This window comes from Emydura macquarii, unplaced genomic scaffold (genome assembly GCF_026122565.2).
Source record: "Emydura macquarii macquarii isolate MOO-44397 ecotype Brisbane River unplaced genomic scaffold, CSIRO-AGI_Emac_v2 contig_2246, whole genome shotgun sequence".
NCBI lineage: Eukaryota > Metazoa > Chordata > Testudines > Chelidae > Emydura > Emydura macquarii.
In genome coordinates, this window is record NW_027132383.1 from 1,634,384 (window position 1) to 1,659,740 (window position 25,357).

Sequence of the window (25,357 nt, forward strand, 5' to 3'; positions counted from 1 at the left end):
GACTTGAAACAGCGGCTTGCCTGATTTTCCTGGCAACAGTTTGCAAATGCGAGAAGCGTCTCTTCTGCCCTGACCCACCTGTTTGAAACGTGAAGGGCTAGTTCCCTCCTCCCATTTCAATGCTTGGAGAAATTGGCTATTGTAGGCTCCAGCCACGGCAGCAAACATGGCAATTCCATTTCCAAGGACACACACAACCAAGATCCTGCTGAGTTCTCATAGTGCTTTATCCAAGCGTTGAAACACCAGTGTACTGATCAAATTCCAACCTCTGCAATGACATTCTGCCTCCCTGCATCCCCTCCTGGGTTTTAACTAGACACAGCATTGTTCAGTTGTGTCCTAACGTGTTGTTGGGCTGTTGAATGTCTGGCGTGTTTCACCCCCGAGGTGGCTGCATGTCATCAGCAAATGAGGCAATCTCTTGTGCATAGTCTGTAAAACACCATGGGATCCCTTCTAGCTGTGAGGCTGTGGTACAAATGCGAGATCATTTCCAAAAAATAAACACTGGTTGAACCATCAGTAGCCACTGCGGCACTTGGCTAGAGTGAGAGGCTCACAGCAGTCCATGAGGAGATGCTCTCTGGCAGGAAGGGAATGTAAAAGATATTTCATCGCTGCAAAGGGTCTAGAGTAATGGAGGTGCGTAGCCATCCAACAAAGTGCCTGCTCCATGAATCTGAAACAGAAATGATGGAAAGACAGACCAAGGGTGAGGGGACAGAGCAGCTTGCGGGGCAGGATGAAAAAGTGTGTGGAGAAGTGAGGAGAAGGACATGAAGGAGGGAGGTGCGGGCAAGGCCACGAATGGGAGGAGGAGCCGGAAGCTGACAGAGAGGGAGACACGTTTAGCGTACACCTGCACTGGAGCTGGGAGGGAGCATGCTCGCAGCTCAGGTATCTAGCACACTAAAACTAGCAGTGTAACCAGGCCAGCATGGGTGGAGGCTCCGTCTGGCTTCCTGATTACAAACCCGGACCCCCTGGGGACATACTTGGGTAGCTAGCCTGACCCGCCACTCCCAGCTACATTGCTACTTTCAGTATGTGAGCTTGAGCATGGCTAGCAAGCATCTGTCTGCTCATGCTGGGACGTGTGCTACCAGCTCCAGTGTCAGACATGCCCATAAATGTCTCTTCCCTTCTCTAAAGGGGAAAGAGCTCTGGAGTCCTGGGGCTGACACACAGCACAGGGAGCTGGACTTGATTTCCTGAGGTCCCTTCCAGCCCTACATTTCTATGATTCTAATGGCCAAAACTTATCTGAACCAGGGCTTTGCTCTCACATTGTGTTGCTGCTGGCAGCTCCTGCAGCGATGTCTTCACCATGAATGCGACACTGAGCTTGTTTTCCCATGTCATTTGCACAGGGGGAGGTGGCAGAAAGAGAAAGTGGCTCCAGAACAGTCTTGACTCAACCAAGTGTGTCCAACAACAGCAGAGTGACCTCTGCCAAAGGGCAGCCAGTTAAATAGCTGTTACAGGGGGAAAGTCCCCTGGGTCAGAAGACACTTTATTTTGTAGAGTGTCTTTCCTATGAAGAGAGACTGGAGTATGGAGATTGTATGAAAGGCCAGAGAGGAGGCCAGCTTTAAACAAGCAGGGAAGGGGTGGGTGGGTGTGTGTGGAAGTGAGACAGGATGGCCAGTTAGAGTCTTTACAAAGCATATTTTTAACTGGATCTTAATCTTGGATGTGCAGGGACCTAATGGAGTTGTCTGAGGATGGGACTGCTAAACAGAGGACATACACAGAGGTAAGTGGATTTTGGAGAGGGGCTGCACTCATTAGCTAAGGTAAAAGGAGAATTTAAGCAGAGGGGGAGCCCAGGTAACACCGATCAAGGGTACTGTGCTGAAGTAATGAGTTACTAGCTTTCAAAGTCCCATAGCTGGGCAGTCTCACAAAATTAACCCCCCATTGGGCATGATTATACCAAAGTTACGGACAGCAGAAACAAAAGTGTGTGTCAAGAGCCGAGCTGGATGTGAGGGCGGGTCCTCTTGCCCAAGAGAAACAGTTGGGTCTTGAAGACTTTAAACTGATGGGAGTTAAAATGAAGCCAGAATTTTAACAGGTCAAGACAGGGATCATTGAAGGTGTCAAGTAATGTGTGCAGTAGAATATGTATCATCGGCATGAGTTAAAGCAAAAAGGAGCTTTAAAATGATTATGCAGGTAAACAGGACAGAGGGTCATGAAAGTAACCTTGTGGGATTTTACAGAAGAGAGAAAAAAGAAGCCCCTTTCAGACATAAGTTAGACAGATAGCAACAAACCCGCCCTAGAAGGGAACCAGATAGCTGCAGGGCTTGAGTGTGGAAAGGTATGCAGAAACCGAGAGTATAAATTAAATGGAAGAGATCTATTATGACCCCGCTCAGCTAATGCAGGGTTGTTCCCTAGGGGATGTTTTTAGTACTTAGTAAAAGTTCTAGTTTGAGGTGAGGGCCTTTGACACCAAAAGTCTGATATTCAAGGCGATAGGAGACCAGCAGCTGAAAGGAGGAGACGTGAAGAGGTATCAGCAAAAGCTGTCCTCACAAAGTTGGAGCGAGTGGATAGACTGACCAGGGAGAAATAGCACTGGGTGTGCGCCAAGCCAGGGGAATATTTTAGGGAGAGAAGATGGACAAGTTGTTTAGAGGTGAAGTAGGTCTCAGTGGAGAGAACAGGACTTAAGCTTTATCTGTGACTGCAACACTACCTACTTGGCCAGGTAATGAGGCTTTCCAAGGAGAAAGCATTCTTCAAATGGAGAAAAAGCGAGAGTACAGGGAAGGGGAAGAGAGATTCAGACCCTACACCAAGCTGAAAAACTCCATCTGCCCATGCTGGTAAACATACCAGAATCACCTTCTGCAGGATCGAAGCACTAATTTTAAAAAAAGGTTTCTTGTCTTTCCAGTTGTGAAGAAAGCCTTCTGCATACAAGCGGGGTGTAAACAGTTTGCATACAACGCCAATGCCTCTGCTGCTACTCAGACCTGCCATGCAGCAGCAGCACAGTGAAAACTGACAGGGGTGCTGTCAGTTTCACCACCCCTATACTCTGTAGGTAACTGTGAAATGGATAAGAACTGGGTCAATTGTATTTTGCTGCATCTTAGGAAACTTTCAGGCAACAGCAGAGAGAGGAAATATTCAGTTCAGGGGAACTCCAAAGCGAAGGCTGGGGGAGGGGCAGAGTAGCACAAGACACCCCACTCGCAGCAGCCAGAAAGCTGAGGGGGAGGACAGTAGAACTGTCTGTCCCTAAATACAGGGCTCCCCATCTTTCAAATCTGTCTGGCTAGTAGGTTTAGAGCTCTGGCTACTAGATGACAGATAAAATTTCTAAGCCCTACACACACGTGTGAGAGAATGATGGGATACGTTGGAAGAGAAGTGGTGAGAGGTTTTCAGCTGAGGTACTCCACACAGGGAAAGAGAAGAGCAGACTGCTCAGACGCTAGAAAAGGATTGGTGTTTTTAGAAGGGGGCCTTCTAATTGTTGGGCTGCTGGATTTTCACTCTTGCTAGCACACTTTGCTAAGAATCCTGCAGGGCTACACTAGAGACATGTAAGGGGCATGTAAGAACCGGCATAAGGTAAAGGGGTCGTTGGCACAGCAAAACAGGACAGCAATGGCACTATCTGGGATAAGCCTTGGATAAAAAGGCATAGAGCCTGGCAGCTTTAATCTCACCTTTACAGAATGGAGGTGCAGAAGGGGAGAAGAGAATTTCCATTTGAATTCATGCACTAAACAGATGCTGTTAAAGTGTATAAACGTGTTGTTGCTGCATCCGCTGAATTGCACAGCTTTGATGGGGCATTAAAACCCATCAGCCTGACCAGAGTTTGTTTCCTCCTTCATTATGCATCCCTGATGAGCTACAAGTTAAAATAATCTAGGGTATTGTGTCTGCATAAGTTCGTGGTCCAGACAGTGTCAGCCTTGCTTGCACTCAGCAGCATCTGCTGCAGCTCAGCGCTCACCCTGGAGAACTTCTCTTCATCCACAGAGCCATTCAAGAGGTTAGAGGAGGTGGGGGGCCAAGGCAGGTTCTCACTGTAGCAGTCCACAGGGTAGGGGTAAATGACAAGTTGCAAGTACAGCAGGCCCATGGTCTTCTGCAGCAAGTTCTTTAGCCCCCGCGTGGAGAGGGGGTTGCCAAACACGCCCAGGTAGCGAAGTCGAGAGCAGCGGCACAGGGCGGGAAGAAGCGACTCCAGGTGGATATCCATCAGGCGGCATTCCATGATGTCCAGGTGGAGCAGGGATGAGGCGGCCTCTTCTAGGAGATGCTGGAAGGGCTGGAGAAGCGAGTCAGACAAGTTGTTGCCGCTGAGGTCCAGCTTCTTCAGGGTGGGGGTGTGAAGGCTTTGGGAAAGGTAGGCGAGGTCATTGGGGAGCAGGTAGCAGAAGGCCAGCTCCAGGCTTTCCAAGGGACCCTGCAAATCACTGGTGAGAAGAAAGATTGTAAGCATAAGTTCCATTTCAGAGAATTACTGTAGCTCGCAGAGGACAGAAACCAAAATGGTTGGAAACGGCCACACCACCAGGTAGCTCACGGCCAAATCAAGACCTACATTAAAGGTTCAGACTCATATGGTGAAGAATGTCCCTAACGCTAGTTAAAAAGCCTGGATGCTCAGAGAATTGCATGATGGGACCGGCAGTGCATTGACCACACTTTCACATTAAAGGAGGCTGCAGAAGTCCCAACATGCAAAGAAGCTTCTCTGATCAAGATGGACCATTGCATGATGGGACCTGTAGTCTCCACGGGTCACAGAAGAGCCGTGACCTGGTCTATTACAGTCACTCACACGCCTGTCAAATTGCCAGCGCAGCCCTCAGCCGGGCCCCCTCTGCCCTACAAACAGCTTACCCCAGCAGTTGCCTTAGTTTTCCGGAAAGCCTGGAGGAGCCCAAATTCAGCTCCTTGAGACAGGACAATCTACTGAGCTGGGTGGCGAAGTAGTGGAGGCTTCCTTCCATTCCTGCTGAGAGCCGTCGCACATCAATGTTGCTGTAGGGCAGCTTCAGGCTGACCAGGTTGGTGAACTTTGCCATGTGAGGGAGAATCACCCTCAGGCCAGACAGCCCCAGGTTATTGAATCTCAGATCCACCTGCCGAACACCCGTGGGATCCAAGAACTCCAGGAGCCCCACTGTACTTGCAATGGGCAGCTCCTCAGCCCGGAAGTCCCGGCACTTCAGCCGCAGCACGCTGTTGGCGTTGTTCTGCAAGGCGTCTTTAAGGACTCCATAGGAGGTGCTGTTCACGAAGAGATCCACATGGACATCTACAGAAACAGGCTGCGGCAGCGGCAGAGCCACTGAGCTGCTGTAGGGGCCCTTCCTCCGCTTCAAGGTGCGCTTGGTGCACTTGCTCTGGTGTTTGGACACGTCGATGCAGGCTTTCGCCAGAGTCACCGTCCTGGACCACAGGCTCATGCTTTCTGGGCCCTGGTCTATTCCATCATCCTGAAGCCCCGTCATGTCCAGGATCTGCAGGCGCTGCCTCCTGTTGGGGGAGACAAGAAAAAATGAGCAAAGATAGAAGAGTGAAAAGACCTATTGGGTAACCTACTTCATTCACCCAGCCACGGCAGGGATTGTTCCCTATACAGGGCCACAGAGGAGGAAACCCCAGGGCCATAAAGCAGGGACTAGAATCCAGGTCTCCTGATTTCCACTCCAAGCCCCTATCCAGCGAACCTCACAGCCTTCCGTGGCAGGGCCTTTGTAAAACAAAGCATTGCATATCAATTAAGCTAGACTGAGATTTAAGACCATTCCCTCCCTTCCCTCTCTGAAGGGAATAGAGCAATGCTCATCTTGTAAGATGGATAAGACCAGTGGCTCACCGGCAGGAATTACAGAACTGAGTCCCACCTCCCAAAGCTGCTTATAGCCTGTCACTTGACAAATGGCTGTTATTTAATGCTGCGTACGGGTTAGCGCTTCAACAGTAGTGCCACACTGCAGAGAAAGCACGTGCATAAAGACCACAGAGCCTGCTTCCAAAGCATTGTCTGCAGCACAGTCACATGCGAGGAGCCAGAGGAGGGATTTAGCAAGCGGCTGCTACCTGAGAGTCATGGGAAGACACGTGGAACACTTAGTCCACCCAGGATTTAAGTCAGCCTCCAGCACCTCAGATCAGCAGCTCTTCCTCCAGAAGGACACAGAGCACCACTTCAATTTGGGCTATAAGCTCATTATGGAAGCCACCACATTTTCTTGTCACACAACCAAGAACAAAGGCAAAGCTTGTCTCAACCCTAGTGGATCACCACTGTGGGCTGTACTAATGGGCCTCAGGCCAATACCATTTAACATGTTAGTGCAGTGCTTCTCAAACTGGGGGTCCCGACCCAAAAAGGGGTTGCAAGGCTATTGTAAGGGTGTCACCAGATCACAAAAAAATATCGCGGTAACCTTCAGATCCTTTGCTAGGGTTTCCATATTTCAAGTTGCCAAATAGAGGACACTGCTGGGGGCAGGGGGAGCTCAAGGGGAGGGGCTACAGCAGCCATTGTTCTCCGACCACCTAGCTCTGAAGGCAGTGCAGAAGTAAGGGTGGCAACACCAAGTCACAGACAATTGTTCATATTTCAAAAATGAAAACTGAACGCGGAGGACATTTTAGGGTCCGCCTCAGTTCCCTGGAGCCACGATTGAAAAAAGTGTGTGCTTCAAAACAGCAGCGCCACTCGCATTAGGTGGCCAGATACTTGTTTGTATATAGTTGTGTATAAAGCCACAATCTTTGGACAATGTTATGATTATTGCCACAATCACTGGAAAAGGCTTCCAGCTCCCCAAACTGTAACCTGTTGTCTATTTTTCCCCCAGAAAACGTGTTTCTTAAATGTCCACATACTATATTTATTCCTGGAAACTGTTGCTTTACACTTTTTGAAAGGCTTCAGTGCCTTTGACTGCAGGGATGATTAGATGCTTCATTCAGTGCTCCTGTGAGTATGCACAGTAATTTAGTATCACTTGTTTTGGGAGGAGGGTCGTCACAGCCTGAACTATTTTCGAAAGAGGACGCAGCAAAAAAGGTTTGAGAACCCCTGTGTTAGTGTGTTACTAGACGTCTTCTCCCCAGCCTCCCCCTAATATGGTTTAGTCTCATTAGTATGTGACCCTTTTGGTAGGTGATGAGCTGTGTGCTGACAGGTACCTTTGGCTGCGGAGTCGATCTTCTAGAGCCTCATTCAGGTAGGTCACCACTCCCAGGATGACAGTCTGCACACACAGCTTGTTGGGCTTTTCCTGAAGCAGAGCACGGTCACAGTGCTGACACTTTCGCAAAAGCTTCTGAAAACTGAGTACTGGGAAAGGCCACATCTGCACCAGGTCTTGTAGCACAAGGGTCCTCTTGTCCATGAAGGCTGCCTTGAACAAGACGGGATACAACTCCTTTGGGATGAACTCCAAGGCACCGCGCACCGTGGAGTGGTGGGAAACCACCTTCTGTGCACAGAGGAACACAAGGGAGTGCATGGCTGCGGGGAGGCAGCAAGCAAGAGCCCCAGCTCCACGGAACCACTGAAAGAGAAGACAAACACCTCGTGATACACTTGTCCCTAGGACCCACCGCAACTCTCCATCAGCAGGGCAACTCTCCTGAAGAGATCCTGGACTTTCACCACCAATCAACCAGCTGTTGCATTGCTCCCTGCAGCTGCAGTGTGGGTGGGCAGGAGAGACCTACCCCATCCTCCTCTGACCTATTCTGCATCTCCTGCTCAGATTACCACTTGGCCCCCACCTACATGCTGGTTTGTTCCACCCTTGTCTCCTTATGCTGATCCAGACAGAAAGCAAGGAAGTTAGGTCAGGCGGTTGGACTAGATGACCATTGCAGACCCTTCTAACCTTATGATTGTAATATTCTAAATGGGATGGGACAGCGACTCCTCATGGCCCTTCAGCAGCCTTGCTCCACCTGTTCAGTCAAACAATCTGGGCATCAGAGGGTTTCAGCCACAGATGCGGGAGGTTCAAGTAACGAAAGACCAAACACAGAGCAAGAGGCATTCTAGTGCACCCTTCTCAAACCAACCAGCTCCATTGCCAGCAGCACAGCCCCCACTGCACAACACGGCCCACCCACGCCTCATCCCCCTGCACTTGGCCATAACATCACGGGGTGGTCCAGCGAACTCTGGCACCAAATCCTGGCCATCTCCCACACCGCGGAGGCTGGTCAGTGGCACACACAGGGGGACGCTCAACAAGGATAACCTCTGAGCCCTGTAGCGCTCCCATAGCCCCTTCCTTTTATTTCCTGCTCCAAGTCACAGGAGAAGGGCAGAGGGACAGCTCGACCAGGAGAGGCTGGGATTCAGGCAGTCACCGGTGGAGGAGACTGGACCACAGCCTAGTGACCAACAAGAGGGGGCAGCTCTCCCCAGCTGCTGCTGTCCCAAAATGCTGGGGGAGCCTCCTCTGACCGAGCCCCAGCCCCCCTGCAGGGGAAGCTGCTCCCCTGGGCCCGGTTCTGTTGGAAGCGGCCAAGGAGCTGCTGCGGGAGGCATCAGCACGGGGGGTGAGCGGGGCAGCGGGGGGGGGGGTTGCGGGGGGGAGGGGAAGAGGACCCGCCGCCCCTTTCCCGGCGACGTGGGGGGCAGAGGGCAGCAGCGGAGGGACAACCCCCCCCCCCGGGGCAGCGTCTGGGGAACGGCCCGGTGCCGCAGGGGGGAGGGGGGAGTCACCCCCCGCACACACCCCGCCCCCACACTACTGCCTAGGAGGGGCTCAGCCCCAAGGAGGGGGGCTCCCCCTTCCCCCCATAAGGCTAATGCCCCTCCCCCCATAAGGCTCATGCCCCACCTATTCCAGACCCTCCCCTACCCCCGGGGGGGGTCGCACCCCACTTACCCCAGAGCCCGGCCCCAGTGGGGTTCACGTCCCCGCATCCCCCCCAACTCTCCCCGGGGTTGACGCCCCGCCCCGCCCGGCGCGAGGAGCCCCACCCCCCGGCCCTTACCGTCTCCCCACCGGCCAGGCCCCGGCCCGCGCGCGCTCTCGGCCGGCCTCCCTCCCCCCTCGGAGCCGCTCCGGGCTCCGCAGGCCCCTCCCCCACCCGCTGAGAGAAGCCACCGCACTTCCGGGTGTGCGCGCTGACGGCGGGGCGTGCCCGCCCGACGTCTTCCGGCATGGCGAGGCGGGTCCTTCCCTCCCTCCCGCTCCCTTGCGTTTCCTTGGCGATGGGGGCTGGGATTGGGCAGCGGCCTCGTCCGTCCCGCTGCGGCCGCTCCCATTGGTCGGCGCGCCGGGCAGGCGGGAGGTTTGTGCGGGAGCCGGAGCGCGGTGAGTCCGGGACTTCTCGCGGCTCCGAGCCCGGACGCCTGGGTTCCTTCTCACGCGGGGGCGGGGCGTGGGCCTGGGCTCTGGAGGGTTCCCCTCAGGTGGGTGGGGGCGGGGGGTCCCGAACACCGGGGTTCCCCTCAGGTGGGTGGGGGGGTGGGTGGGGCGGGGGGTCCCGAACACCGGGGTTCCCCTCAGGTGGGTGGGGGGGGTCCCGAACACCGGGGTTCCCCTCAGGTGGGGGCGGGGGGTCCCGAGCACCGGGGTTCCCCTCAGGTGGGTGGGGGCGGGGGGGTCCCGAGCACCGGGGTTCCCCTCAGGTGGGTGGGGGCGGGGGGGTCCCGAGCACCGGGGTTCCCCTCAGGTGGGTGGGGGCGGGGGGTCCCGAACACCGGGGTTCCCCTCAGGTGGGAGGGGTGTTTGTCCCGGACTCCTGGGGACTCCTGGGTTCTATCGCCAGCTCTGCCACTGAGCGGCTGCGCCACCCTGGTGAAGTCTCTCCCTCTGTGCCTCAGGCCTGCTCTACACCCCGGCGTTAGGCTGATGTAAGGCAGCTGACCTCGACCTACCTCTGTAAGCGTCTACACTGCAGCCTGGCTCCCACCGATGTCCCTTGTCCGCTCTGCCAACATACCAACTCCATGTCCGCCGGCGACGTAGTGCTTCGGGCAGAGAGTAGTTGGGGCGACGCAGTGGACCCATGGACCGTGGCTGCCATTCAGAAGCCATCCCCCAGCGCCCCTCGCCGACAGTTACATGAGTGCAAGCGCTGCTGGTGAGGACACAGACTGCCGACGCAAGGAGCATAGTGTGGCCGTGTAAAAGCGATTCAGTTACCGTGGTGGCCGTGCAGCGAGGTAACTTCGGTCGACTTAATTTTGGAGTGTAGAGACTTGCCCTCATTTCCCCCACCCCCTCTATCTGTGACATGAAGATAGTGATTCCCTGGTGCACACCTGGGCTGGGGCAGTGAGTTACCTCTGAGTGCTCTACCAGGTGTTTGCCAATGTTTACCAAGGTTTGTCCTGGGGAGAGAAACCCCTTGTATACTAATTACTTGCTTCTGGAAACTCCAGATCAAAGACCCCTGGATCTGTATAAGAGGGTGGACTGAACTTGTGATGAGGATGCTTGTTCTGAGTTGAAGCTCTGATGAACTTGTAAACAAAAGGACTCCCTGAGGGAGGAGAGGTGAAGTGCTTATCCTGCCAGAACCCACATTAGAGTTGGAGTGAACTCTGATAAGCTTATTAGCATGTGTGTAGGTTGTTTTAATATGTTTTCCCTGTAATGCTTGTTACCTTACGAATAAAGTAGGCTTGCTTAGAAAGCTCTGCGTGGTAACTTATGTAGCAACTACTCTGTTATCAGTCTCTGAAGAGAAAGCAAGCAGGTCTGTTTAACCAGACTGTCTTTATTGGGAAATACACAGCGAAGGCAGGGAACTGTTCAGCCTGAGAATACCTTGGTCCCGCTGCAAAGAGATGCAGGCCCTCCACCCGAGAGAAGCATCAGCTGTGGAGCTGGAAGCCCGAGAGTGGGTGTCTTTGCTGAGTCACTGAGGGGAGATGCTGGTTCGGTTGCCTGGAGCTGTGAGAATACTGCACTGCCTTCTGGAGTGGAACGTGGGAGCTCTGTAACACCACTCAGTTTGGGACAGGAAGTGAAGCAGTAGACTGCACTGATTTCATACCATAGTGGGATGTATCCATTTGCCCTGTTTGTGGGGCACAGACAGCGTGAACCACTTGAGACTCTATCAAGGGTATTAATCCTCTTGCAAAGTACCCACAATGACGTAAGGGTTAACGTGCAGGTTCCTGCCAGATGTGGCAGTCCTCTGCTATGGCTAAAGTGGTCAGAGCCTGGGCCTTACATTACACTGACATTCCCCTTGTATTTGCCTATAGAAGGTGCTTGTATGACTACTGCATTAGTATTCACCAGAAAGCAGTGGGGATATCTGACTCTTGCTAATAAAGCTTCAAATGGCTAGTTCTGGAGAGGATTAATTTGAAGACCTGTGCAATATTTACAGCTGGTGAAGCTCTTCAGAGCAGGGCCAGGCCTTCGGAGCCATGGACAGATACAACGACGTCAAGGTCCTGCTGAAAAAATGGGAGATGACATTTCTTCAGGAGCACCAGAGGAAACCGAACAAGGTATCTATGCAGGGACTGGAGGGAATTAGATTCAAGGAATCAGAGGTTTAAGAGTAGCCTTGCAAAAGACAAATCCAGGAAAGAGAAGAACGGGTTTAAATAGGCCAGTGCTCATCTGTGCTAGGGATTATGTGACTCTGCTGCTCTCTGCATTGATTTGAGGAAAGATTAAAAGAACTTAATCTGCAGAGCGTGGCTGAGCAAACATCCTGGTGTGCCAACTGTCTGCAAGTTCAAATGCCAAGAAGAGCCAGGAATTGTTTAAGGTGGTATGAAGGAGGCATAAATTGAAGGGACGGGATGACAAGAAGAGGGGAAATTTATGACTGAGAATTGAGGAAAAAATCTTAACAGTGGGTGAAAAGTTCCAGAGGGGTAGCTGTGTTAGTCTGTATGCAGCAAAAACAACAAGAGTCCTGTAGCTGCAGCCCATGAAAGCTTATGCCCGCAGAAATTTGTTAGTCTTTAAGGTGTTACAGGACTCTCATTGTTTTTGCTTAATAATGGGTATGTAGGATGGCCTCTCCGGGGGATTGGAGGAAATCCTGTCACTTGAGAGATTCAAAGGTTATTATTTATTTGGATATTGATAATATCTGGAGGCCCCAGTGGAGCCAGGCTCCATTGTGCTAGGTGGTGCTCTATGTTGCATAGAGGAGGCCTGCAAAGTTTCTGTTAAATGGTGGGGAGGGTTTGGTTTTCTCCCTGTTTATTTTAACATTAGAAATTCAGGTTTTGTCTACCTTGGAAGACTCTGTGGATGACTAGAGAACTAGCAGGTTCTTGACTTCAGAGATATCAAGGAAGTGTGAAACTGGATTAATTTAGAAGGGAAGTGACTTCTATTCTCCCAGTTTAAAACTTTTTTTGCTAACCTCTGTGTAACTCCAGCTCTCTTAATGGTTGGAAGAAAAACTCTTTTGTTAAAGGTAAGGGCTGAGAGAGCTGCTGATCTGCATCTCTCAGAGAGGTGAGACTTGACATTCCTGATATTTTTAAGGATAACAACCGAGTAGAATTTCTTTGAATCTTTTCATAAAGAAGCAGGAAAGTGCAAAAATCTATTTTTCCTTCCGTTTAGGTCACCTGTAAAACTAGACTGGATAAGACACTAGCAATCATAATAGTGCATGAATGCCCTGATTCTGCAGTCAGATTCACGTGGTTGGACCCTGCACCTGTGCAGAGCTCCTTGGTCCAGTGTCTGACTACAAAACTGAGAAATTAGTAAGGACAAAGAACTGGTATTTTCAAAGGGCTATATAGATATTAGCTAACTAATCTGCATTAAAACCAATCTTGCATCAGGAGGGAGATAGTGTCATCTAGGTTCTATGTCCTCTAAGAACCTGGAAAATCTGATCTGTGGACATCCTGGCTTCTCTGCCAATGGGATAGATGTCACAGATATCCTAATGGCAGGTGGCAGAGAACTGTACAATTCTCCCTGCCTCAAGGACCTTACAGTCTAAGTGGAACAGAGTGCAGTTCAGCTGCATAAGACTCTGGATGACAGATCAGCAAGTCCAAAGTGATGCAGATACTGCATATGTATATTTTAGCTCCATTAACTTCACTTAAAACACAGTGAAGTACGTGCATAAGTGTTTGCAGGATCAAGGTCTTAAGTCACTATTTATTTGTTTATAACAGCCCATTCTTGCACTGTGCATCAATAGGGGACATCAATCTCCAGGGCACCATAAATGTTTTAAAAGAAAATAATTAAATATTGGGCTGCATAGAAAATTGGTCTTTTCCTTTTCTGTGCATCTGCCAAAAAAAAAAAAAACCCTCCCTGAATTTTGTCAAGTAATAAAGGCTGAGAAATGGAAGCCCCAGTTCTCTTTAACTGTGCAGTAATGTATGTCCTTTCAAGGAGGTTGAGGCAGTATCATCTAGTGGTCTGGGAACTGCTAAGATGGTTCGCCATTGGCTCCCTCTGTTGTCTAAGTCTCTGAGGCTTTCTGTGGCTCCGTTTCCCCATCTGTAACATGAAGATGATACTCTGCTACTTCTCAGGGAGTAGAGAGGTTACCAAAATGTGTGGAACGGGCTTTATATGTGAAAAGTGCTATGTGGTAAGAGTTATTAATGTGACTTCTGCCATCTTCATCTGGAGACCTGGCCTGTTACTACACCTCTGAATTAGGAACTGGATGGGATGGTATCACTTGGTTATACAACTCACTGATATGTACACAGTTCTGTGCAGTGGGTCACATTCACCAGATGAAAGGTGGAGTGAGGCTCTGTCCCCAAAAGCTTGCAGTGTAAAGGTATGAGCAAGAGCCATGCAGGATAAACATGGAGCGGCGGGTGGTCATTCCTGCTGGAATGCAATGCAGAACAGAAGGATTCTCAGGAGTCCTTGAAGCAGGATGCTTCGGGCACTTTGTGCACAGGGAGAGGACGGGGGTTCCAAGTGGGAGAAGGAGCCACAGGGGCAAGTGGGAGGGATGGAGCCTCACTCTAAACACAACTCCTTCTGTGGTTAATGCCTCATAGTTTGGCATTTGTTTTACAGACCGATATGGAAACGGCTCCAGAGGAGACCAAGAGTAAGTGTGAGCTATAAACCCCCCAAACGGCACAGCTGCTCCCCAGGGTGAAGGGAGTGTGTGCTTGTGTCACTAATGAGGGGTCAGCCCAGGGGGAAAATCACCATCGACTGCCGCGGAGATAAGGCCTTTGCTATAACTGTCCTGGGAAAAGCTCTCCTTTCCCTCAGGTGATCGGTAAGTTAGTTGGCTCCCCCTCTTCCCTGTACAGCTCTGCCTCAGACTTTCCCTGTGACCTTGGGTAAGTTACCTAAACTATCTGCCTCAGTTTCCCCTTTTGTGAACTTGAGATGCTGCAGCCCTGCTTCACTGGGAGTTATATGCGTTTAAATAAAGCACTCTGAGATCCTTGGAAGATGCTAGATGAGAGTAAAATTATTACTATATATATTACTATAACATTATTACTATTACTAATTAAAATTATGACAGAATATAGAAAACAGGCATTTAAAGTTGAAATGTATTTAAAGAGACGAGAGAACAGTATTCAATCTTAGACTTGAAATGTTTCAAAGTCTTTAATAATGTATCGTTAGGCTTGGAAGTATTAATTTTTAATTGGCAAACATCGGTAATTTTGGATTTCTCCCTCCACTCAAAAACAACAGGGAGCAGGAGAAATTCCAGAGTTATACCCATTGAAGTCAGTTGTAGTTAGAGGCCCAGTCCCATAAAGCACCGCCACTGGGCACATGGGTGACGTATGCTTTGATGGGACACATGTGAGGAGTGGCTTGATTTCAGCACATACTACTTCATGCTTAGAAACTAAAACTTAGGGCCCAATCCTGCCAATACTTACACGATTGATTTTACACGTGGGAGTTGTCTGTTTAACTCAGCGGGGCAACTCGTGTGTAAGTTTAAGCAGGTGTGCGTTTTTAGGGTCGAGCCTAAGATGTGAAATATGGTCATCAAATATTATGCGTTGACTTCTCAATCTCTTGCAAATCTTGATGCCAGTCATGAAATATTGTATAAATAACGATGAGGATGGTTTTGGTTTTTTATAAATTCCAGCTAGTGTAAACTGTTAGCTGTCAAAGCCAGGGGAGGGTCTTTAGACATAATTATTGATGTACAAATCCAATTCCTCCAAACTTAAATCTACAGAATCCTTGTTCTCCTGGGAATGGGAGTATGCCTTCCTTTACTAGCTCATTACTGCTTGGGTTTTCCAACAAAAATAAGATCATGGGGTATGTTCCAGCTACCTTATGAAATCTCTTATAATCCTTGTTTTAACGCACAGAACTGTACAGAGAGTATAAAGCACTAAAGCAAGCAAAAGAGCATCAAGGCCTCCCCGAATCCAGCTCAGTCTGCCAGCAAGCTGCTAAAGAAACCCCACCAGTGGAACAGGTAACCAAGGGACGCTCCTGCTTTGCTGAGCTCAGCGGCTTCTTTGCAGTGACATCTTTCTTGGAGTTCTGACAGCAGGCCTGATTCTGCAGTCCTTGTATATGCAGAACTTGCACAGACTTGATAGCTGTGGGTGTGGTGGGATTGCAGGATTGGGCCTACAGTGGCTGTCTCCTATTGATAAACATTTGTGTTTCAAGAAGCCCTTTTTTATCAAAATCCCATCCTGCTTTCACACTAAGTGATTGTCCTCTGTAAGTCTGAGGCTATCAATACAGCTATTTGGATTGTCTGCCCTAGAGAACTCTCTCTCTTCTGAAGATGGGATGAGAGAGGGTTGGGGGGGGAATTGAAGCCCTGTTCACTTTTGCAGCATCTCTTCTAAGATCGCGCTGCTGCCTGTTAATGTGCAGACAAGATTCCATTGATTCTGGCTATGCAGAAAGATGCTTTGCTTGCCCTTTGAAGGGAAAAGTGTCCCATTAGCAGCCAGTGTTAGGCCATGTCTACGCTACAAAATTACGTTGACCTAATTGATGTTGGCATACAGTCACTGCAGTTATTAAATCACTTGTGTGCGCACATTTGTCTTCGTTGGTCAGTGGTGTGCATCCATGCCAGGAGCACCTGTACTAATTGTATTGTCAGCGTGAGGCATTGTGGGACGGCTCCTGGAGGCCAGTAACAGTTGACATAAGCAACGCAGTGTCTACCCTGACACGGCATCAACCTAATTACATTAACCATGACTGTACAACACTCAGGGAAGGAGGAGTTACTAAATCTCTGGAGAGAGGCACTTTTATGTCAGTGGGAGCCAGATTTAACTGAAGACACTTCCACGGCGAGGTCGACATGAGGCAGTTTACGTCGATCTAACTGTGTGGTGTACACCAGGCTTTAGTCTGAGGTGAAAGATTAAAACTCCAGAAAACAAAGTGCAAAGAGCGTGAGGACAAGACACTGTATTGGTGGAATGATGAATGATTCCAGTCAATTGCATGTTTCGTGTTCCCAGGCTTCTAGGCTGTGATAGACCGAGATGTACAATAGGATTTCAGAATTATGTTCTGCTATATCCAGGATTCTTTTCTTCTTATGCAACTGAGATATTAACCATTGCCTTTGCAGCTGGTCTGGGATCTAATAGGTCAGAAGGTTAGCATTCCATCAGTTACTGCTCCCAGAACATACCCTTGTCTAGCAGTATTTGCATTTGCGTCTCTAGGTTTCAGCCACCGGAGGATGACAGGTTGATACACACCAGAAGACCTGATGTTTTCCATCCAGCTACGTTTGCCCTCTGGGGAGGGCTGACAGATAGCACAGTGTTATTTATTAATATGTAGGTGATCTCTGGCTCTTCATCCTCCCCTACTTGTCTCAAATATAAGTGAGCATGTGCCTGTGCTTTCTCTAATTGGCTCATGCTTGTGCACGGAGAGAAGTGCTCTAGCTTGCTTTAACTGGTTTCTCTTTATTCAAGGCACTTGACTCGGGTTGCTGGGGCGCACATCTGAATCGAGGGCAGGCAGCCCCCAAGTTGAGCCACCAAGACCGTGACACACTAAAGGCGTCTGTGCAGTATTTTGGAATGAAGCTGAAAGCCAACCTGGGAGCAGCCACAAAGGTCTGATGACTCAGTGATGGGGGCCTTTGAAGTTTGGGTAACTTCAGTGTCCTGATAAACAAATCCCTTGGCTTCCAAAGTGGTTGCATTTGTGTAAGAGGCTTAGGAGAGGAGTCTGAGCTCTAAGACTCTGAATGGGATTCACAGGGCAGAATCTCATACCTGGGCCCAAAGAGCAGAGGTAGGCAACGTGTGATCCCCTGAATTCGATAATGTTGTTCTCTTTAATGCAGAGGTAGAGACCTGAAGGACTACAGCTCTTAGGGTGTGATACTCCACAGGAGTCAGGGTTGGATCAAGAGGGAGCATTGCATGCTGGGAACTGTAGCCTGCAGCTGCCCTTCCCTTTAGTACAGAGGTTCAGCCTGCATAATCAGCTCCTTTTCATGCCTTCTAGGTGAGCTTCAGGCCAGCTGCTAATGCAGCAAGAGTTTGATCCTTTCCTGCCTTTCAGAAGGAGAAGCTCTCTTGCTCTCAGAGGCAGCATGTGCCAAAGGATAGCATAAGCAGGCGCAGTTTGAAATGAAGCTTGCATGGCAGGCAAGGGAATGCAGTGGGGAGAGAGCCTGGAAGGTGCCTCTTAAAGCCACTTATGGCCCTTTCTCATAAGGCGAGGAGAATGCCCCGCTGCATTTCCAGAGAGAACCCTCGGGGGTAAGTTCCCAACACATTTTCAGAGAACCTTATTAGAAAATCAAACCTATGAATGCTGCAAATCTCTCCACGAGTTACAGGGGCTCAGCTCAAATGATGCTGGGGAAGATAAGGCTGCCCAGTTGGAGTCATATGATCCATTTTTATGAGGTCATGGTGGTGGTCTGCAAACCAGCTAAGGGGTTAGACCGCACCCCACGCTCTGTGTGAGACCTTCTGTTTCATCTGTCTCTGCTGTGATCAGATAACAAGGCTGGAGAAGGGGGTTATGGAGATGATACAATTTTGTTTTTTGGGAGGGAGCCTGTCTAATGAATCTTTGATATGCCCTTGCTTGGCACCGTTCACAAGGTAGTTCTTTTGCTCAGCAGCTGCTACGTAATGAAAATGAGTCTGGTCTCTGGTGAGATCTCTTGGATATGTTCAGCACATGTGACTGAGTCACTGGAACTCTCCTTTAAGAGGCTGCTAATTCCTGCCCAAGGCAAAGCTGATGTTTTCAGAAGCAATGGAAATTCGGTTTTGATGTTTACTGTACCGTTGCAAATATGAATCCTTGGGACGCAGCCTAAAACAGAGCTCCTGACTTCTTGTAGTCACTACAGATCCCCTGGCACAGAGGTGTTAATTCTAGTGTCATGATCCGATTTCATTTTGAATGTTTACATTCTACAGCATTAAACCTCCCCAGTAGGTTCTGTAGGATGCCATATTCTTCACTTCCTGTCCCAAAGCTTTTGAGTAGTTTTGTTAAAACAGCTGCCACATTCCACTCCAGAGGTGGCTGCATTTCAGTGATTGTTGAAGTGATCCCTGTGTGCGTAGCTTGTTTATCTGGGCCAAATTCTACTGGGTTTTGCACTCACACTGCATCATGAGTAAGACCCGTTGTATATGGCCCATCACATCCTTGGGGGCTCTCTAAAAGTGTCAGTCATTCTTATCAGAGGGAGGCATCTGTTGAAAGTGTCTTTGTTCTCACATCTTTCCCTTAGTGTGAGTAGAAGCTAGGTGCTGAGAGTTGATGCGTAAAAGCAAATGCAACCCATTTGGAAGCCACTGATGCACTAAAGAAATGCTGCCCAGAGCAGCTGCGATGGTAGCATGGTTGGTTCTTCACTGGGGGATTTTTGAAAGCGCTAACATTTTCTTTGGGGCTTGTTCTAAGTTATGAACGTGCTGATGCTGCACTTAAGGCTATTTGGTGAAGCCAGTGTTTGCCTTGAAGAGTTAGCAGAGCTGAGGGAGGCACTGGAAGCCCAGAGGAAGGAATATTTTGGAGCTGCTTTTTAGATGTTGGTTTGTGTCCCTTGCTGTGGACATCCCAGAGGACGTGAATCTGTAGAAGCAACTTGGATTTGGGGAGGGGAAGGGCCTGGGGAAACGGGATTCAAAGGGTGTCCATGCACAGGAATGACATGGAGAGGAGCAGTGTAGGGCCTCGATTGGGACTGGGAATGCTGAAAACTTACTGCCATTTAATTCTGATGGCAGGAGCGTCCTAGACCTTTGAGGAAGTCCTTGACTCCCCGAGGAAAGCTAGCTGTGTCCCTTTTGGAGAAGAGCTTGGACAACAGAAACCAGGGTGCATCTCCAAAGCTCCCTCAGATGCCATCGGTGGATAGCGACAAAGACTGTATTACTAACTCTGATCCTAATGAACCAGGAGATCTCCTCCTTCCTCCATCCATGTTGGGGCTGGCCCCCACCATCCTCTCTGCAGGGCTGAAGCCGCATCCTCAGGTGAATAAATTCCAGCAATTGAAGCAGACAGTGGCCCAGAGACTGGACTCCCTGGATCCTGGCTGGCTGGATAGGTGTCAGGGCATCAGAGAGCAAGCAGTGGAGAGACCAAGAGAGGAAAGTGCTTCTACCTCAAATGGCAGGAATAACGATCAGACAAAAGCAGGCCCTACCCTGCTGGGAAATGCTGATCAACCTCTGCATGACCATTCCCTCAACCAAAACACTGGAGCTGGGGCTCAGTCCCTGGAAAACGAGAATGTTCCACCTTTTGGAAACTATAACTGCAGGGCAGCTGTGAAGGATGAGGAGGGTGCTAATGGAACCCAGGGGAACGGCCAGATGGACTTAGCACTTGGTGCTGCTGAAATCTTTATTGCCAAAGAATGTGTCAGGAAATCTAAGAATCTCCCGAAGGATGTCCCTCAGGGAGCAGAGCTTGGTAACACTTCACGAGGGGAGGAAGGGGACTCTTGTAGAGCAGGGGACAGGCCAAGTCAACCCAAGAAGGTCCAAGCGACTGATAAAAAGAGGCAGCGAGCTGCCAGGTCCAGCAAAGATGAAGGTGCAGCAGGCCCAGAAGATGGTGCTGTGGCCCCAAAGCGCAGGCGGACTAATGCATCAGCCAGAGATGGCCCTGTCTCAGCGAAGGAGAAAGCAAGTGGGGCTGTCCGTGAGCGAAAGCCGGGCAAAAACAAGTTGGGAGAGGATGGGGAGTCCGGAGAGGTTAAAGAGGAGAAGGGAAGGGATGTGCCATTGCTCTCTGAAAACCTCCTCGGAGAAGTCGAAGGGGAGGGGAAGCACAAATGGAGCAGCAGAGCCAGTGTCTGCAGGTGGGTTTTGGTCTCTCTTTGGTGGCTCACTTTTGGGGTTGGGAATCCAGCAGGGTTGGCCGAAGTGCAGCACAGAGGGATGTATGCCGTAGCCAGTTGTCCTTGACTTGAGTATAGAGAGGCAGCCCTGGGAGACTCACGGTACTATCCCTGTTGATCAAAGAGGCCAGGAACCTAGAACGTGCCATCTCACAGATCTGTAAGCTGGGCAGTTCTTGCAGAATCATCTGCAATTCCTGTAACGTAAAATAAATGAGTTAGAGTCAAACCTGTTTGGACCTGAACAGTGACTGAAATGGGTATGGAAACTGGTCTAAGCTGGCGTTGCAAGGTGCAGATGCTTTCCCTGTTGACTTCAATACAGAAGGAGCATCCTCATGTCCTAATTTAGCCTGCTTCCTGCTAGCAGCGCTTATGGAGTGTGCATGGGCCAGATTCTCTCCTATGTGAAGATGCACTTGGTGCAGCAGATGAGAGGAGCAATCAGGGAGTCCCCAATTCTCAAGCTGGTCCTGGCATAAATTGGAGCATCTTAGAGGCTGCTCTGATTGTGACGGTTGGCTCTGGTCCTTAAAGACCATACACCAGCTGAGAATTGCTATAGGGGAGCAGAGTTTGATCTGGTGCAAGTGAGAGGAGAGTCTGCCTCTCTGCAATGAGCAGGTGACTAAACCTCCAGCTGCCGATAGCAGGGGTGATTCTGACATACGGGAGAAATCAATGAAAATCAGAGTAGGGAAGGAAGCTGAGTGGGGGGGCTTGCCAAATGTGAATTGGGAGCCAGGGAGGTTTAGGACGAGAGAGTTTTTTCACGCTGCTGACAGTGAAATAAACCATTAAAACCTAGCCCAGCAGACATGCTGCGAGGAAGCTAGACGACTTTCCAGTTTGCTTGTCAAAGCACCTCCACATCCCATTTCAAGGCATGTGGCACGTTAAATATTGTCAGAGAAAGAGGATCTGTATCCAGAGCATTTATCGAGGTAAACACAAGTAAGTGGGGGTTGGTCCTGCTTTGAGCAGGAGGTTGGACTAATGACCTCCTGCGGTCACTGCCAGCCCTAAGCTTCTTTGATTGCAAGTGCTGAGCTGCTTGGCTCCTTCTGCAGAGTGACTGCAGGGCTTCTCAACTAGCGCGGGGGCACTGGAGGGGCAGAGCAGGGATCAGTGTGGACTGTCTCCGAATAGCTCCCTCCCTGTGTTAATCAGCATGTGTTGGAGTCTTTAAACACTGCTTTAAAAATAGAGCATGGGGACAGATTCTACCCCACCACCTGCATTGTCCAGTACCCAAATCAACGGGATCGCTCTCCTAACGGGCTCATTCAGGGGGTGTGAGGGTGGCAGAATCTAGCCCTTATCTTGGGTAGGCTCATGTTTAAAACATGGGAGTGGGAGTCAGGGCACCTGGGTTCCATTCCATTCTGTTCCCACAGGCGGAGCATCTGGCTTCGGGCCACACTTACGTCTCCACTAATTTTGGGTGCCCAATATGAGCCCCTTTGCACTTGTTTTTTCCCAAGCACCCATTGGCTCTGATTGGAGTTGTGGGTGGTTAACGCCTCTGCTGGTCCAGCCAAAGCATCTCAAGTTGGCCTCCAAATCAAGGCACCCGGAGTGAAAGCAACTTCTGAAACTGTGGCCATTAGCCTCTCGGTGCCTCAGTTTGCCTTCTGTGAAATGGGGGTAATAATACCTATGTCATGGGGGGTTGTGAAGCTTAATCGTTGTTCCTGCAGCACTTTGAAATCCTTGGAGGGGAGGTCCCAGGACTGTGTGGTGTTGATTTCACCAATGATGCAGCTTCACTACTTGCATTTCACTCTGCTTGGGAAAATGAAACCAGGCCTATTCCCATCTCTCACCATTGCATCATGTGCCTGCTGTGAGGCTGTCCCGCTTTCATTGCAGCAAGAATACAATCCAGTGCATCTTCAAGTGCAATGTGCACTCTGCCTGCCTCTACAGTCTGAACTTGCTTTTCCAGGGCCCCTCCAAAGAAGGATGGCAACTTTGTCAGACTCAATCTGAAGAAGAAATCTCACGTTAAAGGTTACATGTTGAAAGGAAACCGCCTTCGCAAACAGGTGAGGCTGCCAATTGCTTGGCAAGTGCGAATTAAGGGGAGGAACCCTCTCCCCTTTGTAAAAGAGCAATAACCCTCATTTCCAATGTCCCTGTGTGTTTCCATGCTGCTAACTTCTCCTTCCCCATCTCCGCTCCCCTGCAGCATATGCTGTGAGCAGTTCATAGAATCATAGAAGATTAGAGTTGGAAGGGACTTCAGCAGGTATCTAGTCCAACCCCCTGCTCAAAGCAGGACCAACCTCAGCTAAATCATCCCAGCCAGGGCTTTGTCAAGCCGCAGCTTAAAAACCTCTAAGGATGCAGATTCCATCACCTCCCTAGGTAACCCATTCCAGTGCTTCACCACCCGCCTAGTGACAAACTTTTTCCTAATGTCCAACCTAAACCTCCCGCCCTGCAACTTGAGACCGTTGCTCCTTGTTCTGTCACCTGCCACCACTGGGAACAGCCTAGCTCCATCCTCCCTGGAACCCCCTTTCAGGTAGTTAAAGGCTACTATCAAATCCCCCCTCACTCTTCTCTTCTGCAGGCTAAACAAGCCCAGTTCCCTCAGCCTCTCCTCATAAGTCATGTGCTCCAGCCCCCTAACCATTTTCATTGCTCTCCACTGGACTCTCTCCAATTTGTCCACATCCTTTTTGTAGTGGGGGGCCCAAAACTGGACACAATACTCCAGATGTGGCCTCACCAGTGCCCAACAGAGAGGAATAATCACTTCCCTCCATCTGCTGGCAATGCTCCTACTAATGCAGCCCAATATGCTGTTAGCTTTCTTGGCAGCAAGGGCACACTGCTGACTCATCTCCAGCTTCTTGACCACTGTAACCCCAAGTCCTTTTCTGCAAAACTGCTCCTAGCCAGTCGGTCCCCAGTCTGTAGCTATGCTGTAGTTCTGAATGTTGAATTCTGTGCTGCGGATCCTATTTCTGATGGATCTAGGTATTTATACCTCCTTGCTTGCTAGGTTTTGCCTCTTCCATTAAAGGGACTCAACAAGCTTGAAATCTAGTCCACTTTCTAAAGTGAGTTTAAAGCAGTTTCAGGTTTACCCTTGCCCGTGAATCCTCCTGCTAGTTTTTGTGGTTTTACAGTCACATTTTTCTATAGTTTCCTCCTCTTTGTTACCGTGTGGATCCACGCAAATGGAAGACAGCGACTGACTGTGCAGTGGGGATGGGGAAAGGGGAGAGTGACTAGAGAAAGTGCTGCCCGGTGCATGTAGTAAATGAACTGAGGGGGAGGGAAGAAGAGAATCATTTTTGTTCTCTGATCTCAAAGCTATAGGGATCTTGGGCCCTAATCTTGTCAGTTACTCTGAGAGCAGAACCCTGCACCCATGCAGAGCCCCACTGACTTCACTGTGTGCTCCGCTCCACAACCGGCACCAGACTTTCAGGCAGGATTGTGCTGCTTACATTGACAGGAGCCCTTTGAAGTGTTTGAGGCCTTTGCCGTAAAATATGCCATTCCGTCTAACATGCCTAAGGGCAATGATGGTGCGCAGAGAATTCACCAGAGAAGGTGCCCCTTAGGCTTCTTTAAAATCCACCCTGTTCCTCCTTTCCAAAGGCCACATGAGAGCCCTGAGTGAGACTCTTGGCGCCTTTAGCAGCCGGACGTGCTGTAGAATTACTGTTGTTTTAGTTTAGAGAATTACACTCTTAATGAGACACACGAGTACTGGAATCCAGCAGGAGAAACCGCTTCCCATTAACATCCTGACAACACTTCGGTGCCTCGCTGAGCTAATAATCCACGGTCGAATAGCATTGGCTTAATCTCACTGCCAAGCCAAGAATTGCTAAATAACTGGGAATTCAACAGCACGTCTTTTAAGAAGATGAAGATCTGTATGACTTGGGGGATTCCAGCCTGCTCGGAGATGTTAAACAGAGGTACTGGTCACGTGGTCAAAACTCCCAAGACATTTCTTGCGAGAGCAGTGGAATTAACCCTTATGTTCTGGCCAAATTCTACCACGGGCGGCTGCATTCTGCCTCCTTTAATCCCCCTCCACTCCCTGCAGCTCTAATTGGATACAGTTGACTTCCTTTCCTGCCCTAAATTGTGTAGTGTTGCTGTGTTAAGCGGCTGCTGCATTTAGCCCCAAAGATGGCCACACACGCGAAAGGATTTCTGTATTGTAGTTTTGCATTGTCCTGAGGGTTACCCCAGATAAAGTTCCTTGCAGCTGTGAGAACTGAAGGTGAAAGATGTTCCACGCTGTTGTTTGCTAAAATGCAGATTGATCTGTTCCTGCCCCCTTTGCTTGCCAAAGAATGGACACTTGACCAGTGTCTGCCAATTAACGTTGAAGACACCTGGCTAGAAGCATCAGCTTGTCCTTTGTCTCTGAGGAACCAGCTTACTCTCCCTTGCTGTCCCAAGAACTCTGTTTACTATGTATATGTAAATGGGGGTGTAAACACATTCCTTTGTTTAGGATATTGCTGTTTCACAACTTCTGCCTAGTCAGGGCTATGTGGATTCAAACATGCACTAACATCATCATACAGGGGGAATTCATAACTTTACATATAATGTTGCTACATATGTTTCACGGTAGTATTATTGACCAGTGAGTTTAGTTTTCAAATGATACCTCACAAGGCCTATTTTGTACAAAGATTATTACAGTAGTTTGCATGGTGTGCACAGGGGTGCATTTGGTTACATATACCACGTACTATACAAGGTGTGTGATGTAGTTGAGTTAGTTACTGTGGCAACTATAACACATATTGCTTTTCCTTCCGTGTTTTTAACTTTAACTGTGCAACATAAATGTAGGTTTGTGCATTTAATAGATACTCTGGGTAAATACATTGAATCTGTTACGTTCAAGGCATATGCACAGAGAAGTTGGATTAAAAACACAAAATATTTTTGCTGGAAAATTGCAATGTAATACTTTTATTTCGTAGAATTCTGAATGATAAAACACAGGAACCCACAATCAGAGAGAAACAAAGCAGGCTGCTCCTTATGGCAGAGAAGCATA

At 49.5% G+C, this 25,357-nt stretch overlaps 2 protein-coding genes across 2 annotated transcripts in view; one reads left to right on the forward strand and one right to left on the reverse strand.

Annotated features, from left to right (window-relative positions):
- Window positions 1-1,732: 1,732 nt before the first annotated feature.
- LRRC14 (leucine rich repeat containing 14) lies at window positions 1,733-9,085 on the reverse strand. Its single transcript, XM_067560104.1, has 4 exons — window positions 9,001-9,085; window positions 7,189-7,556; window positions 4,882-5,520; window positions 1,733-4,451 (listed from the first exon to the last, which is right to left on the reverse strand). The coding sequence occupies exons 2-4, from the start codon at window positions 7,509-7,511 to the stop codon at window positions 3,881-3,883; spliced, it is 1,533 nt and encodes a 510-aa protein (XP_067416205.1). The 5' UTR covers window positions 7,512-7,556; window positions 9,001-9,085; the 3' UTR covers window positions 1,733-3,880.
- A 769-nt stretch (window positions 9,086-9,854) lies between these two features.
- RECQL4 (RecQ like helicase 4) overlaps window positions 9,855-25,357 on the forward strand; it is a 34,837-nt gene continuing 19,334 nt past the window's right edge. The window contains exons 1-7 of the mRNA XM_067560105.1: window positions 9,855-10,177; window positions 11,359-11,482; window positions 14,010-14,043; window positions 15,299-15,408; window positions 16,895-17,038; window positions 19,187-20,268; window positions 22,256-22,355. Of these exons, the coding sequence (XP_067416206.1) occupies window positions 11,399-11,482; window positions 14,010-14,043; window positions 15,299-15,408; window positions 16,895-17,038; window positions 19,187-20,268; window positions 22,256-22,355 (1,554 nt within the window). The 5' untranslated portion in view covers window positions 9,855-10,177; window positions 11,359-11,398. The remainder of the gene's footprint in view (window positions 10,178-11,358; window positions 11,483-14,009; window positions 14,044-15,298; window positions 15,409-16,894; window positions 17,039-19,186; window positions 20,269-22,255; window positions 22,356-25,357) is intronic.